The sequence below is a fragment of the Podarcis melisellensis genome (assembly GCF_964234715.1).
Source record: "Podarcis melisellensis genome assembly, chromosome: 2".
NCBI classification, from domain to species: domain Eukaryota; kingdom Metazoa; phylum Chordata; class Lepidosauria; order Squamata; family Lacertidae; genus Podarcis; species Podarcis melisellensis.
In genome coordinates this window covers 63,370,967-63,387,027 of record NC_138529.1, presented here as the reverse complement: position 1 = coordinate 63,387,027, position 16,061 = coordinate 63,370,967, and the positions used below count along the sequence as shown (strand labels likewise).

General features: G+C 41.0%; 1 protein-coding gene across 6 annotated transcripts in view; it reads right to left on the bottom strand.

Annotated features, from left to right (window-relative positions):
• Window positions 1-801: 801 nt before the first annotated feature.
• Window positions 802-16,061, bottom strand: part of GRIA1 (glutamate ionotropic receptor AMPA type subunit 1) — a 205,297-nt gene continuing 190,037 nt past the window's right edge. For 2 of the 6 annotated variants that reach the window (XM_081901013.1, XM_081901014.1), the window contains exons 15-16: window positions 6,475-6,609; window positions 802-3,888 (exon numbers count right to left, since the gene is read on the bottom strand). In XM_081901013.1, coding sequence (XP_081757139.1) covers window positions 3,697-3,888; window positions 6,475-6,609 — 327 coding nt within the window. In that variant the 3' untranslated portion in view covers window positions 802-3,696. Of the gene's footprint in view, window positions 3,889-6,474; window positions 6,610-16,061 lie in introns of those variants that run through there. The other 4 variants (XM_081901015.1, XM_081901016.1, XM_081901017.1 and 1 more) reach the window with 4 other exon arrangements.

Sequence of the window (16,061 nt, the reverse complement as noted above, 5' to 3'; positions counted from 1 at the left end):
AAATAATCAAGGTTCATATATCCTGAACATTTTCATAAATATTTGGTGGATTCACCTTAGAGTATAGCAGGTAACTTGTCAGAGAATCTGACTGACAAAAAACATTCTGCTTCTCTGGCATTTCCCATCCCCCACTTCCCTGTCTAAGCTGGTAGGGCAGCTGAGCTCTGGTAAACTTTAGACATGGCTGGGAAGTTGGGATTGCATCCAGCTCCCAATGTCATCCAATTCCCAGCTGAGAGAATTGTGTCTTGCTAGAGCTATCACAGGTGGACTCTGGCTCAGACTGATGTTTGCTTGGCATGATTATAGATAAGCCAGCAAATTCTGCAAAACTTGGACTCTCAAAATGTATTTTGGATGTTCTGCCAGTCCATTTCAGGCCAGATCCCAGTGTCTTGGATTTGAGCTCAGTTTGAAATGAATATAGACCAGGACCTTGGATGGTCTAAAGATCCTGGTAGCATCACCTAAAGCCAATGCTTGGAGTCTGAAACAATTTTCCAAAAGCTAAACAAACATGTGGGAAATCAGTTAACTCTGTGTCATTTCTGGTAAGATTTAGAGGGATTTACTTTTACCATACATAGATGGCTACTGTATTGGCAGCGGTGATAACAGGGCTTTTTTTTCTTCCGCTCATCTGGTTTTAGTACAAAGGAATACGACCAGGGAAGAAAAATGGAGAAAGCATCCATATTATATATGGCAATTTTTCTTAATTTTTAACATCAATCTGCAAAACATTTGTAGTGGTCCAAAGATGATGAATGAAAACAAACATAACTCTTAAATAAAAAATCCAGGTACCAAAGAGCAAAATTTAATGAAAGCCAAAACTGTTAAATATGGTTTCTTGTTGAGAAAAATGTCAATGTCTTTAAGGGTTCCCCCCTCCCCACCACATTATTCTATATTTAAGAAAAGTGTAGTAAAAATACATATTACAAGTTAACATTTCCCCTCTTCTTCTGAATCATTCTTCTTTTTCTGCTCCCACCCTTCCACTGATCAAAAACATTTCAAAGATGAGTCTCATGTCCTAGTGTTACAGGCATTTGTCCTATCATAGAAGGCTTCTCCCCACAAACCCATCTAACTGGCTGGCTCAATTGTCAGATAGGTCTCTTTGATTCCTTTGCCACAAAGGCAACTGAGGTTTCTCTCTCTCCCTCTCTCTATATCTCTTTCAAAGTTTTATGGGCTATATTTTTTATTCCATACAGAAGAAAATCCTTGCACTCTGCTCCCATTGTATTTTACGGTGTAAGACAGTTGTGGGAGCTCTGGAAAACTCTTGTGTTTGAAAGAAAGATCGGGTCTCTTCTTGGACATCCAAAAGATCTCTTCATCAAAAACAGGCTTAGTTTTGTGAGCCGTGCACACCATAAAGACACACACAGAACTAAACTCAAAATGTAACCAAAGCAGACATAAAATTAAAAATAAGAATTAAGAATTGCACACGGAGAACAAGACCCTGAAGAGTTATTATCGGAGGCTGAGATCTGAGCCATGACAAACAGCTGGATGGAAGATGAAGACAAAAAGGCTTCCAGCAGCACGGAGAGAAAACAAAACAGGCACTAGGCATGCTGTGCCCTCTGAAGGGGATCTGCAGGTTCTGTGCTGCCAGTCTTATGAAGATGTCGTCTTAAGATGAGTGGAAGAAATTGATGGAACAACATAGTGCTGAATGGTACAATCAGTTCCTAGAAGCCAGTCTTTAATAGTTTTTGAAGCTTCATAAGCACAGAAAGTCATGTATGGTAGCTTATTTGTTTAGAGCCACTTGCCAGTCACACACACACATTTTTTAAAGCGACGTCATGATGGTCCCCACAACAAAGCCATTTCAGTCCGTAGCCTCTTATCGCATCCTTCTGCTTCCATTCTATGTTACAGTCTCCTATTTTACACTTTTATGTTACACACAGGTCTCAGATATTAGATATAACAAGTTGCTGTTATACTGATGGGATTGCACTGGCACTTGGAGGAAGATTTAGCCCCTTGTAAAGTCTGGAATTAACATCCAGTCATGGGCAGATGCATTTGTGAGGACAGGAAATCGCCAAGGAAGGGTTGGGCCTCTTCCAGACCTACGATGGAGTAGGAGATACTTCCCTTTAATGGTTTTTCTTCAGGGCAACGTTTTCCACTCTGTTGGAGTATTTCACTGTTCACGGTGGTGATATCACACACATACGCACACGCACACACAAATGAAGCTTTTGTTTCAATGTAGATGTCAAGGAGCACATGACTGGGAGAAATACTGCTAGCAAGTCTGTTGTCTTGTGCTTTGGACAGCTCTCTGGATTTCAGTGTTTCATTGCGAGATTGGGTTTTATATCAGTAGCAAGTAGGGTACCAGCTGGTCAGTTCTGTGTGTTCCACTTCCCTTCACGATGATGGATGAGATGGAAACCATGTCTTTTGGCTTTTCTGCAAATGATACGGCTGGCCAAGATTTGATTCTTGAAACTGATTTTGCTTTTTAACTGTGGCCAGTTGCAAGCAATTATTATGGAAGGCTGGATCTAGGTGAACATTGGCATCTTGTTGTGGAAACTTTTTAAAATTATTACTTTTTGGTCATCATAAATATCATGTAGCCCACTTATTCCATGGAATGTCCATCAGATCTGGCTTACAAAAACTAATAAACCAGATGTATACAAAACAGCCCTGATGTCTATCATTAACTGGTGTTGAATGGTTTTCTACTCAAATATCACCACGGAAAGGAAACCTTACAGTAGTGTGGGAATGAGGAAATGGCTCTTGGAAAGGCAGTGAGGCAGTGAGGGATGATATGTGATCTATAGATATATTGATATTTTGCATTTTCTAGAGGAAACAGCCATGGTCATAGGCGGCTGCTGACCTGTCCTTGTGGTAGCCTGTCAAATTCCCATTTTGGGGACTGATATTTCCCACACTCACAACATTTAAACTCAGATAGCCACTTTCAAGCTCAGGAATACAGGTCACATTAACCTCTGTTTAACTAGGCTCTCCCAAATCCAGATACAACCACCGGAATCCCATTCAGAAGTCTTCCAACTCCTTTCTGCATGTTAGGCTTCCACTTCAACTGCCTCAGAAATCCTTCATTCAATAGTGGAATTCTCTGTCGATGGCCTAGTTAGCTTTGTCGCAACAACTTTAAAACACAGTAGAGTCCTGTTGTCTCAGAGGAATTGTTCCCACCCACCCCCTTTCACTGTTAGTAGCGCAGACATGTATGGTTTGCATCCCAAACTAAACCTGATTTTAAACTTTTGAGCAGGGCAGGGCTGAGATCACCCTGACATCACGGGAATTAGTAAGAAAAATATATATATTGCACACACTAAGAACTTATTAACAACCAAGTTAAAAACAAAATGGCGCTGTCTTCCTCAGTGTTCCTGTAACCGTGTATTCAGGGATGTCTCCAAATTTTGTTCAGTCCAGTTGCCCTCTCCTTATTGCAGTACAGGTCATGCTTTCTGCCTGTGGATTTACTGCAAAATAAACACATACACACACACACAAACAAACAAACAAACAAAAACAAAGGAAAATGAATCTGGTTTCCTCTAAAAGATCCAGTGCATTGTCCCTCTTCTTGAACGGTTTGGTTTTTAGCACTGGAGAGGCTGGGGTTAGGGAGACCCTGCTCTCACCCAGAATATCCATCAAGGGTAATTATAATCCCGTCGCTCCCAGGGGTGTCCCAGAGCTGTGACCCATGCATGGAATCTCCTGCATAGTTTGGGGGAAATCGTGGCTCACCACCCGTCCGTTTTCTCCACTGCTGGTTCCTGCCGCAGATGCTCTGGGAAGGGTTGATGTTCGTATGGCTTCATTGATTGATTGCTGTGGGATCAAACAAAAACCCTTTTTAAGAGAGACAAGGGGGGTCTCCCCCTGTCCTTAGCAATGGCTGGGCAATTGTAATAGACAACATTTTATTTCTTCAGTCTAGCCTAGTACTCTTGGATCCCTTCACTGTCAATTCTGCTTAGAAATGAACAAGTTATTCAGGCATACATATTCAGAGCAAACACATTTTTTAAAGTCATTAATATTTATTCTATCAGAGTTTATTTTCCCTCTTGCTCAAAACACCCACATGTGAAGAACGTATCTTAGGGTAGAAACTTTGCCACTGCGGTTTTTTTTTTTTTAAAAAAAAACATCTTAGATGGTCCAATGGAAACAGTTCAGTTATCCCATATCTGAAATATACTTAAGGCATGGTTAGGGGAAATTGTGTTCTTCATAATACTAATATGGATATTTGGTGGACTGGACAAGACCAGCGGATGTTTAATCATTTCTCCCTCCGCCCATTTTTTCCCTTGCAAAGCCTCACTCTTCCCCACTAGTTTTCAGCATGTCACCCACTTCCAGCTCCCAAACGGAAAGAAGTGCAACATGGAAGTTGACTTTGGAAGGACATTTGGGTGGCTGGCAAGGTTAGCAATATGAACCCAATTTGTAAATATTGTGATAAGCGTTGACCATGATGTAGAGGTAAGCATGATGTAGAAGAAAGTCTTAAAACTTTCTTTGTTCTCTCGGGGCACACAAGTCCTTTGCTGGTCAGAATTGCTTATTGCCATAAGGATAAGCGTGAAAGATCACAAGAGTGTAATGAATAAGCTTTTCCACATAGTTGTCTCTCCTAACACAATAAAAACTGAATTTGAAGGGTGTTTTCATATACAACAGAGCAGGACTTGGGAATCTCTGGCCCTCCACATGTTGTTGGACTCCCATCAGCCCCAGCCAGCCTGGCCAAGAGTCAGAGATAATGGGAGTTGTAGTCCAACATCCTTTAGAGTGCCACAGGTTCCCCAGCAGTATAGGCTAAACTTGAAGTGTAGTACAATTGATAGACAGTTAGGTATGGATATCAGAAACCAGGTTTTAATACCCATCAGCTTGAAAGTCACTGGGCAAGCAATAACATATCTCAGCCTAACCTTTATCATAAGGTGGCTGTGGCGTTACAGGTATATTGCCTCTCTAAAATCTTTGCACCTTAAAACCCGTTTCCTCATTTGTATATTAACTGTGAGGTATATTCATGTTATACCTGGTTAATAAGGACAGAGTTACTTTTAATAAAAGGAAAAGCCTGGTGCCATCTGGCATTCATTTCTACAGTTGCGTACAAATTAAAATAGTTGTCAGCTGACTGTTATTTGCTGTTCAGATTCCACCTGAAGAGTTGGTTTGCACAAGCTTTCCCTTCTTTCTTTTCTTATTTTGTGGTTAATGGGTTGAGAAACTGAGTGGAAGAAGGCAGAGGAGTGCTGGAAGGAGAGCGCTGATATTTCTTTATGTATTCATGCTCTGTAGAAGTGTAATTTCTTTACAAAAAATGAATAACAACAAAGACAACAAATGCACAACCATTACTTTGGGTATGTCTTGAGTTCACAGATCATGGGACCAAGATGGCAGGCAAGGCTAAGGCTTTGGAATTCCTTACAAATGTAAACTATTCTGCACTTAAAGTACAAAGCTGAATGGACAATAATAAATTATCCCTGCTTCTGCAAAGAAACTCAACGGTGGTTCATTGGATTGGGACACAATGACTTTTCCACACAGGGCAGAGAGCTAATTTTAGAGCTGAAATCTTTGCATGGGTTAAAGGTGACACCATCAGGAGGCTTCACAAAAAGTGACCTCATTAAGCATGAACCTGCCCTGAAGACCTGCTTTTGTGATGTCTGAGAATATTTTCTCTGTCATAAACAATGCAAGGCTGCTTAGAGCAATCCCAAATGTTATGGTATCCTGTGTCATTTATATGAACAATTGCCTCGTAATGGCTCTGTAAGGCAAGTTGTTCAAGGCTACATGGTAAATTTCACACCTGAGTAAGGATTGTGCACCTGAAACTTGTGGATCGTTCCTGTGCAACTTGTCTCTTAGATATTTCCCCAGTGGTGAAACAAAAGGAATCAAATGGACCTTACACACTCAGGTGGCTAAGGATGCAGCAATGTCTAAAGGTGCTCTTCACAGGCAAGGATTCTCTCTCTCTCTTTCCCCCCCAGAACGACTTTCCAATACCAATCGAATAGCCATGGTGAGATATGATTAAATTAGCCCAGAGCAATCCCATTTTAGCAAGGACAGAGAGCCAGATTACCTGGCCTGTTTTAGTTCTTAAACTCGGTTTCAAACCAGGTTAGGTTTTGTGTTTGTTAAGAATGCTGGAAACATAGGCTTCTACACATGTCCCACAACTATTAATTCTGGCTACAAACCATTTGCAAATTCGCTCTTACTCAGGTCTTATTCAGCTGAACACTAAATAGGCCAGGGAAAATTCATTTCCTTGGCCTTTAAATATTGACATTCTACCCTAATAGCCATCCTAGTCTGGATCCATTCCTAAAGGAATATTAGGAGTCTGGCTGGTATCAGAAAGAAGGTGCGAAAGGCCTGTGAATGTGTTGCCACCTTCATCCGTTTTGATTCACTTCTGGACTTGTAACAAAACTCGATTAAGGCAACCAGCATGGCTAGTCCAAGCCCACCGATGAGGATGTAGAAAACACCGGCTACGTTGCTGAGACTCAAAGCACTTGTTTTGTCCTACAAGAGAAAGGAAAAGGGAGAAGGGATGTGGGAGGGGGAAACATGCTGTTAGCACAACACTATTCTTCAGAACAACGACACAAAGTGCTACATATGATACAATAAGCCTGGGAAGCCACCACTTGTTTTAAAACACACAGAAGACATTTCAACTTCCCTTCTTTGCATCTGAATATTCTTCCCCCACTGAACACACAAAGTTGATTAAACACTTCAGTGGCTTTGCAACTCTTTGGGAAAGGTGTGGACTAGATGCTTTGAATCATCCTTAAATACTTATGTGCCCTCAAATGCCTAGGGACTTTCAATTATTGATATAAAAAATGTTATCTACTGTGAGCTGACATTTTGCTAGTCTCCAATCTTTTCCTCTCCTAAAATAACTCACTCTCTTGGAAATGCCTATTCCTTTTCTTCTTTGATTGTTTCCCCCGCAACTTCTGTTGCTGAGCAACAAATCAAAATCACTTGCTTTATTCTCCTCTGACATGGCCCTCCCCCTTTGTGCAATATCCAGGTTGCAGTGACACTGAAAAGGTGCTCGCCATAGACATGTATTTGATTTCTATTCAAAAAAGCAGTTATTATGTGCCTAAGTTCAGTTGATGCATTAAAAAAAATTATTGATAAAGGAGGGCTATTAGTCACCTATTGATCATCTTTAGTGTTTGATGTCGATTGCAAACTTATTTTAAAAACACCCAGTAATTAATCTGCCCCTGTTAAATATATAGGTATAATTCTTCCCTATTTTACAAAGGTAGAAGCTGATCTGTAATACCGGTATTAGCATTAGCAGCACAGCAAACATTGGTGTCTAATGTGACGACTATTCTATACATCTGATTCAGTCTGAGTTTTAGTTAGATAACTAGTTTCACATCTAGTTAACAATATGCAGACCACAGATATCAGATGGTTGCTGGGTTTACCTGAGGTAAATAGTGCTTGAATAGGCTGTTCAAGTCAGAGGAACATTTCTACAAGGGATTATTGAGTCATAAAAGTTTAACATAGAACAGTGTTGTTTATGTGTGTACGTCAGTCAGTTCCTGAATTTTCAGCAATATGGTTCCTGAATTTTCAGCAATATGGTTCCAAGACCATATTACACCTTTCAAATAAAAAGGGACTTTGTCATGGCTGTCATAAATATCAGGTTCATGTTATTAATGCAGCCGGCAAATGTAAATGTAAGATAAAACCAGACAAATATTATAAAGTCGACACACAACCTCTGCCCTGAAACCAAATGATTCAGAATGCAGCAAATATGTGTCGAAATGTCCGCCATATTCTAAAATGTTTGTCTGCTTTCATTAACTGATAGTGGTCTTTACAAGTAGGAATATATATATATATATATATTTAAAATGTTTAATCTTGCTCCTCTTTTCCGGTTCAGCAGTGGGGATGCTTGCCTTACTTTTACTTGCTCACCTACTCAGTTCTCTCTCAATAAAACACAGCTGGTTCAAAGTGTTCAAAGCGTATTTTTCAAATGCTAAGGCCTATGGATTGAATCACAAATCTGTGATCTTTAGATACAGCCAATTCTTCTTTTGCAGGGGATACTGGAAACATATGCTGTGCTTTCTAAGATCTCTGCTGTTGTTAGAATCCATCTCACAGGATAAAAGCTTGGCAACTTTATGATGCAACTTTTCGTGGTTCTTTCAGAAGGAAGGTGGAAATGCAACACCCTTGTCAGATCAGTTATCAAGTTCGTGTTTTATTTATCATTTTTGATTTTGGTGTGAGTTTTTAGTATAATCAGTTATAATGTATTCATCTATAGGCAGTCAAACTTCTAGTTCCCTCACACAGCCTCTTTGTAGCTTCATAAGAACCCCAAAGCTATATGACCTATAAATTCAAATTATAGTGTTGCTTTCTGACAATGGAGCTTACCATGCAGACACCTTTGGCATGGAGTATTTGTTCTCCCCTCTCTTCTTTATGCACTGAAATGTGAATGCTAGTAGACTGCGCTCCTTTATTATATTGGCTTACTCAGTCCTTCAGAACCCTAAAATTCTGAGATGGAAATAAGAATCTCTGCTCCAGAAATGAGCTCAATGCACACTCAACTCTTCTCTAGCCTTTCCCATGCCAATGAACCATTAATCCAGATTCATCTTTCATGCATTTTCTAATTGTAAACATTCCAGCCTTTTTCGAATTATCTATTTTATCACGATTCTCGTGCTCAAAAACCCATCACACCAGTTGCCCATCTGCAGAAAGATGATATTTGACAGCCGGGCTCCACTTTGAAGATCTGATCATGTTCTTTTCACATTTAGAAGCATAAATACTAGCTCATACTTTTTGTCTGTCCCTCCCCCTTCCTCTCACTCACACAAAATGAGAGGGGAAATGGATATTGAGTGAGAGATAATATGTTCAGGGTGAGCTGTGTGTGCAAGTTGGGGTTCAAATTTCCTTCTTTCAGATTTCCAAAGATCTCCTGATAGAAACTTATTCACACATCAGTGCTTTGATTCTTAATGAGCTGCCAATGGGGGCATGTAATTGTAATGGAAATATACCCAAGCTTGAATTACCACACAAGTACAATCAGCAGCAGTGCCATTTATACATCTGCTCAATGTCTATAGGCTGCATGGCACAACTGGGACTCAGAGCCGTTATCCTAATTTTCCTTCTTGCTACTACAGTCGAGACAGGCCAGGGTGTGTGGAATGGCATGAAAAATATGGGTTATGAGGCCGAATGAAGCTTGGCTGGAGAGAAGGAGAGAGAGGGAGTGTGTGCACTTGTTAAAAATCCAGTTGTCACAATGTAGATTTAGGCTTGAAGCTGCTCCACAGGCATCTTGCCACTTCTTGGCTCTCAGGTTTTCTTTGCTAGAAGGATGGCGTTTCTAATTGCAAAGAGGTTCTCTGGAGAGTGACTATTGTCTTGCAATCACATAGTTCCTTCCCAGCTGGATGTTGGCACCAGGGTCATTGCCACACACCGCAAAGGCAAGGAAACAATTCCAGCTTGCCATGGCTTGCCTTGGCTTCTTGGCTCCAAAAGACCATGCCTGCTGCTTTTTCTTACAGTCTCCTGACTTAATAGCACTAGTAATAATAGAACATGAAGAGAAGGGGGGGGGAGGGAAAGGCACCAATCCCTGCACTAACTTCCTGAGAGAATCAAACTCTTTCCCTCAGCTGCAGAGCCTTGCTGTTTGGGCTTTGTGACAGATGCTCTCCCAAGGAGTTTGCCCATCATGCAGCCGGCTTATTAGTGGGAGTGTAAATGTCACAGCGTGTCTCCTGCAGAGGGAGAGTTACATTTGAGGGAAGAGAAGGAGGGAAGAGGAAGATTGGCAGGTGAAAAGCAAGCAAAAAAGCCCATCTTTCAGAAATGTTCCTGGCCTCGTTGCCATGGTGACAAGGCACCTTCCCGGTCTGCTTCTTTTTAACTGGTGGCAGTTTATCCCTCATCCCGTTTCTTGCCATTTTATTCTGCTCTGACACGAAGAAAAGAAAACTCTTTAAGGACCAAGTTCCCTGACTCCCTTCTCACATTAAGGGGACTGACAGAAAGCACCTTTGCACCACTTAGAAGGAGGTAGAGGAGTTTGATGTTGGTCTCTGGAGCACAAATGAGTATGTCAGGCCAATATAAAGCATCCTGCATCCACCTCAAGAGCAATACCATTTGACATGGTCATTTAGGGACTTCATATTTGTAATTTACAGAGGTGCTTTGCACCTTTTGTTTTGCCAATTCTCTTTTCTAATGTGGGAATATATTCCTCAGAACTCCAGATTCTGGAAATTCAGTCTTCTACAACATGTGTATGCAACTGCACAAGATGTATAAGGGAAGTAAAACATGTGACAGTGCAACACTATACATGTCTGCTCAGAAGTATGCCCCATTTTACAGGACTTATTCTCAGATAAAGTGTGTTTAGGATTGCAGTCTTAGCTGCTGAAGTGTGAGGTGCTTATTAGTATTCATGAGTGGTGTGAAAGAAAAGAAAACTGAGAAATTTGGAAAGCAGTAACAACGAAAACTATATTTATTTATTTATTTATTTTATTTAAGGAAACTTCCTGGTATGCAGAGAACTATGTAATCTTTAACGTTATGGTAACATTAATCTTTATCCTGTAAAATAAACAAACGAGTCTTACAGCTCAGAGTAAAGGACCTTCAGCTCAGAGAAAATCCATTCATGGCCATGTAAGAACTTGTGGGCTAGTATAGTTATGCCACTGACTGTGACTGTGATATGAAGCTTTTTAAAGCTCCACTCTGGGAAGATTTTCCCTCATTTCCCAATAGCTATTAAGTCAGTGTTGTGTTCATAAGGACATGACCTGGCAAAGACTTGTGTTTATAATTACATGTTTTTAACTTCCAGTTTATGCTTAAAGTTCTGGCAGGTTATTGTGCAGAGGGAATGCTTTGTCTGAGGGGCAACACTGTGGAAAGTTTATGCACAATATTGAAACTAGGAACTTAAGCTGGACTTTAATGGAACTACAGCTGCAAACCTATGCATGCTTACTTGGGAGTAGGCCTCACTGAAGACAATTAAATATATATATAAAATTTTGCATCTTCATCTTCAACCCTAATCTTTGGACTTGATTAAGAGTCTGTGGTCGGAGTCTGTGGTCCTTGATGCAGTCCCTCATACTTAAATCAAGGGAACAGAAATGTAGATCTTGCCACCCACTCTGTTATTATTAGACCAAGCTACATGGTAGATATATTTATTAAGAGTCTATTTTGCTTATATAATTTAAATTGGAGAAAAGCATTTCCTTCTATTCTGAGCTTCTAGTTAATGCACATGTTACTTTAAAGCACATGAGGACACTGTCTAGTAAACTTGTTTGTAGTATCTTTGTCTGTTAACCCCACTCCTGAAAACTGAGAAATTTCTCCCAACCTGTTGAGACAAGATGTCTGCTATTCTCTCTCTCTCTCTCTCTCTCTCTCTCTCTCTCTCTCTCTCTCTCTCCAACCAAGATAAATCTGCTCCTGCATGAATAAAGCCTTTGAACTCCGGAAATTGTAAGTGATCATTTCAATCTGACTCACCAAAGCTGCAAGCTCTCATAACACATGTAAGCAATAAAATGACCAGATGATTAATTTGTTGCTAGGACTGAGTGAAGAAAATGTGGTTGTCTTACTGAGACAACGCAAACTTCCTACTGCCACTTCTGAGGGTCTGTGAAGTGCTGAGGCCACCACTGCACCTGCATTCCAGCCACTCATGGTGGCAGTAGCAGGTGTGGGCAGGCAGAATGGACCTTATATGTGCACTAGTTTCAGGCTGATACAGTCATTGGGCCCACATCAGGCCAGATGCTCACCAGCACTGGCTGTGAGAGTAGCTTATGATCCAGTGCATGTCAGCTCAGAATTGCAGTGTCCTTGGAACACCCAATTTCCAGGCCTCCCTCAGGGCTCTGCTGCTAGGGGTATCACTGGCATCTCTTTTGCCTGCCCATTTGAGCAGTGGATGTGGGAGGTCTTGGCTAGTGGAGTGATGCTTGAGTCCTTTTGCCATTGGTGGGTGGAAGAACGCTGGATAAGACATCAGAAGCAAGTGGAGGGAAGCTCTGCTCAATGCAAACTCCCCATAGCACAGTGTGAGATGGGTTTGGATCACAATCTCTTTAGGTAGAAGGGAATATATGGATTGAATAGATTAGATTCTTTAAAAATGGAAAAGTCAGCTAGGTGTTTTGTTTAAAAATTCAGCTCATTAAAAAACACACATATAAGCTGAAATGAAAAAAAAAAGGTTCCTAAACACATTTGCCATTTGCCTACATATATATTGCACAACAGTTGTAACTTTTGGTCTTCCTATACCTAATTCTACTCAAGATTTAGCACCTGAAAAATTCATGTAACATTTGTTATCATTTGAAATTGGGACTTTTATGTAAAATATGACAGTTGTGAAAGGGACGACAGTCTACAAGGCCCTCATTAGAGAAAATTAAGTGCAAGAAGATATTGTGTATGAGTTGTACCGTGATTGTGTCTGTGGTTAAGCCATGTATTGTAGTTCCAGTTTGTGCCCGAGGGTATGTATTCCCATATATGTTAATAAATAAATACAGGTAAATATCAGTGGGGATGAACACCCTGATTTGCATCATGTGACTGTCCTGGTAAGCACCTTATACATCAATCAGCTCACATTTTCTGTTTCCCCACTGATGTGCACATACTGCTTCTTGTATTGCTCATCTTACCAACGTGCATCAGCACTCAGTACTGACTTACGTAAATGAAGGATGGATGGGTTCATTCTGCTTGCAGGTAGCAGAATCCAGTAAAGGTTGGGGAAGATGCAGCAGCTGTTTTATGCATGCAGATTCCCTACTCCACTGGTAAGCTGGTATCTGGGTCAATTTCTCTGAACTGCTACATAGCCACATGTGTGAGGCCGGTAGAATGCAGTGGAGCCACTTGGCAAATAGTGAGTTGCATTGAGGATCCACTTGGGCAGCATTAGATGGCAACGTAGCATAGGTGTCAACTCCCTGGGGCCCTGGGTGCCCAAGTACCCACAAAATTCCCCATGAAGGCACCCACAAATTTCAGGACCAGGGGCATGCACGCTGCTTGGCATCCACAGCCCCAGGCTCCCACAGTCGCAGGGCCAAGTTGGCACTCCTGCCATGTAGGTACTCTAGTCAGTGGATGGATTCTGTAAACAGTTCACAATAAGTGCTATCTGCCTTCAGAACTTGCTGTATGTATGTATGTATGTATGTATGTATGTATGTATGTATGTATTTTTAAGGAGAAGACAACGGTGAGCATTTGATGTGTACCTCCATTTTTATATTGATCTAATTTTGCTGTGTATTAATTCTTCTTAATATTAACCTTCCTTCCTTCAGAGTTTCCTAGTCACATGGTTCTGAGCTACAAAACTTCCAGTGCTAGGTTTTCTTTTCTTTTCCCCCCTCCCCCTTTCCCTCCCTTCTTCCTTCCTTCCTTAACCTCTTTCATTTATTCATACATTTTCTCAGCAATCCCGGCATGCAGAATTAATAGATTTTACACACGGAGGGTCAAGAAGCTCTCACAAACCTCATGAATAGCCACGGTGATGTTTACATGCAATTCACACGTTTGGCTTCTCATCTCTATAAGAACATGCAGTTAATGTGATCCACACTGACGTCGTAGGATTCACGTAAACCCCTGTGCCCCTTTCTGCTCTGCTCTCTCATTCTAGTGTGTGGAAGGCGACAGGAAAAGAGATACAGTATTGTAGTGGTTCTGAGTTCTGCTGCCGCTGCTTGTTTTAAATGGGATCAGTGCCACAAGGATTTTGTTTGGAACACAGTGGCTATGGGGTTTTTCTAGCACTGATAAAGGTGGCCTATTAGCAAAGGCACCAAAAAAGCCCCCAAAAGCATATAGCTAAGTAGTTACTCTTCATATGAATGGTAATTGCTGAGCTTTTTGTAACATTGTAGGAGATGAAAAAAATTCTGAACTTAACAGGAGATCCTGCCCAGGGCATCTTAAAAGCAGTAGGAGGGGGGCTATTTATGTAGAAGTAATATTTTGCAGAGAAGAACAGAATTTGATTCTTCTGTCAACATTTTGCATGCTCATGATACTGTAAACAATTTACAGACCAATAGAGCAGGGACAGGCAATCAAAACTACTGGAAGGAAAAAGCATAACTTTCTTCTTATCCCCTCTTCCTCAAAATCTTAGAAAGGTAAGCAGTTTTATCATTGGTTAAAGAGATAAATGCTTTGCGAAATATGGAATTTCAGGTTTTTGAAAAAATTTTAAGGACAAGAGTGCCTACCAGAGGTCCTTCAGATATTGCCGGACTGCAGCTTCCATCATCCCTGACCATTGGGCCATGCTGGCTGGGGTTGATGAGAGTTGGGAGTGCAATAAGACCTGGAGAGCTACAGGTTAGGCACCCTGCTGTAGTGTTTGCAACCATATATTTGGTGAGCACAGTAATCAAAAGAGACTTGACACTTAATCAGCTAGAACCATCATCAAGAGAAAAGAGGAACATTGACAAGTGCTTTCCTCCAACACTGTGGGGAAAGGGCATTGGTTTGATACCCTGAATGGCTGCCCCAGTGTCACTCCCCACAGAACACTGTTATCTGTAGTTTTATGCAGTTGGAGTGGCTTGCAAGAGTATCCCGTATGGAGGTATAACGTCCTTGAATGAAGGACAAATCCAATCTTACCAGGCAGCTAGTCTGGATTTTGGAGAGAATTCAGTATCTAAACACAGTCCATCTCTTCCTCAGGTGTCAATAAAAGGGCTAGTTTTTTCCAAGTGTGATTCACCTAATAAGTCTTCCCTTTATTATCTGTCTGCTCACTGAATTCATCATTCTGCTTTATGTCAAATTTCCTGAGTCATACCCATGGTAGTATTTTCTGTTGACTCTTCACTGATGTCTCCTCCAATTTTACACTTTCTTCTCTATCATCTCTCTCTCGCTCTCTCTTTCACAAGCACACACAGTAATGGAATCAGTGTGATTTCATCAGTGTGAGAGTGTGAATGTGTTATAACAGAAAATCCTCATGGATTTTGCAGGAAATACCCATCATGGATCATTCCTATTAGATCCACTCAGATGATCCACTTCAGTGTGGTCTTTTCCAAGTGCTCTAATTCAGGCACTTTCCAAGTGCTCTAATTCAATCATGACGACATTCCAAATGGGTTCTGTTGTTTTTCTCCAATTCTTGCAAAAGTACCTTAATTTCTTTTTCTTGGGCAGTTCACCTTCCTCCTTCACCATACCTCCAAACCTGGAGTATAACTACTGACTGGTCTCTTTCAACTGCTCTGCTAAAATTTAGATATTGTCCACAGCACAGATAAGGGCACAGATAAATTGCCATTATCAAACTTCCTTCAAATAAAAAGGCTTTATTATGTTCTGAGTCTTTCTGGCCTTTCTGCCATGCCCACCCTCTGTTTTTTTTTATTTCTTCTATTTCTTTACATTCCATAGTGTTATCCACAAATGTTTTTCTTCTAGTTTTAAAGAGTGTACATTCAAAATCTGTCAACAGGAGCTTTTCCCCTCTTCACTTCCTTTCTTGTTGCAGGTCCTCAGTGCTCCAGTCCTAGTCATCTTCTGTACTTTCTGTGCCTATTGCCAATGGAAATTTTCATCATGTCTAGGAAGTAGAGTGACTTCCAATAGTACAGTGGTATCTTTTGTTATGAACTTAATTTGTTCTGGAGGTCCGTTCTTAACCTAAAACCAGAGGTACCACTTTAGCTAATGGGGCCTCTTGCTGCTGCGGCGCTGCCGGTGCATGATTTCTGTTCTCATCCTGAGGTAATGTTCTTAACCCAAGGTACTACTTCCGGGTTAGTGGAGTCTGTAACCTGAAGTGTTTGTAACCTGAGGTACCACTGTACTTGAATACTGTTGCCATA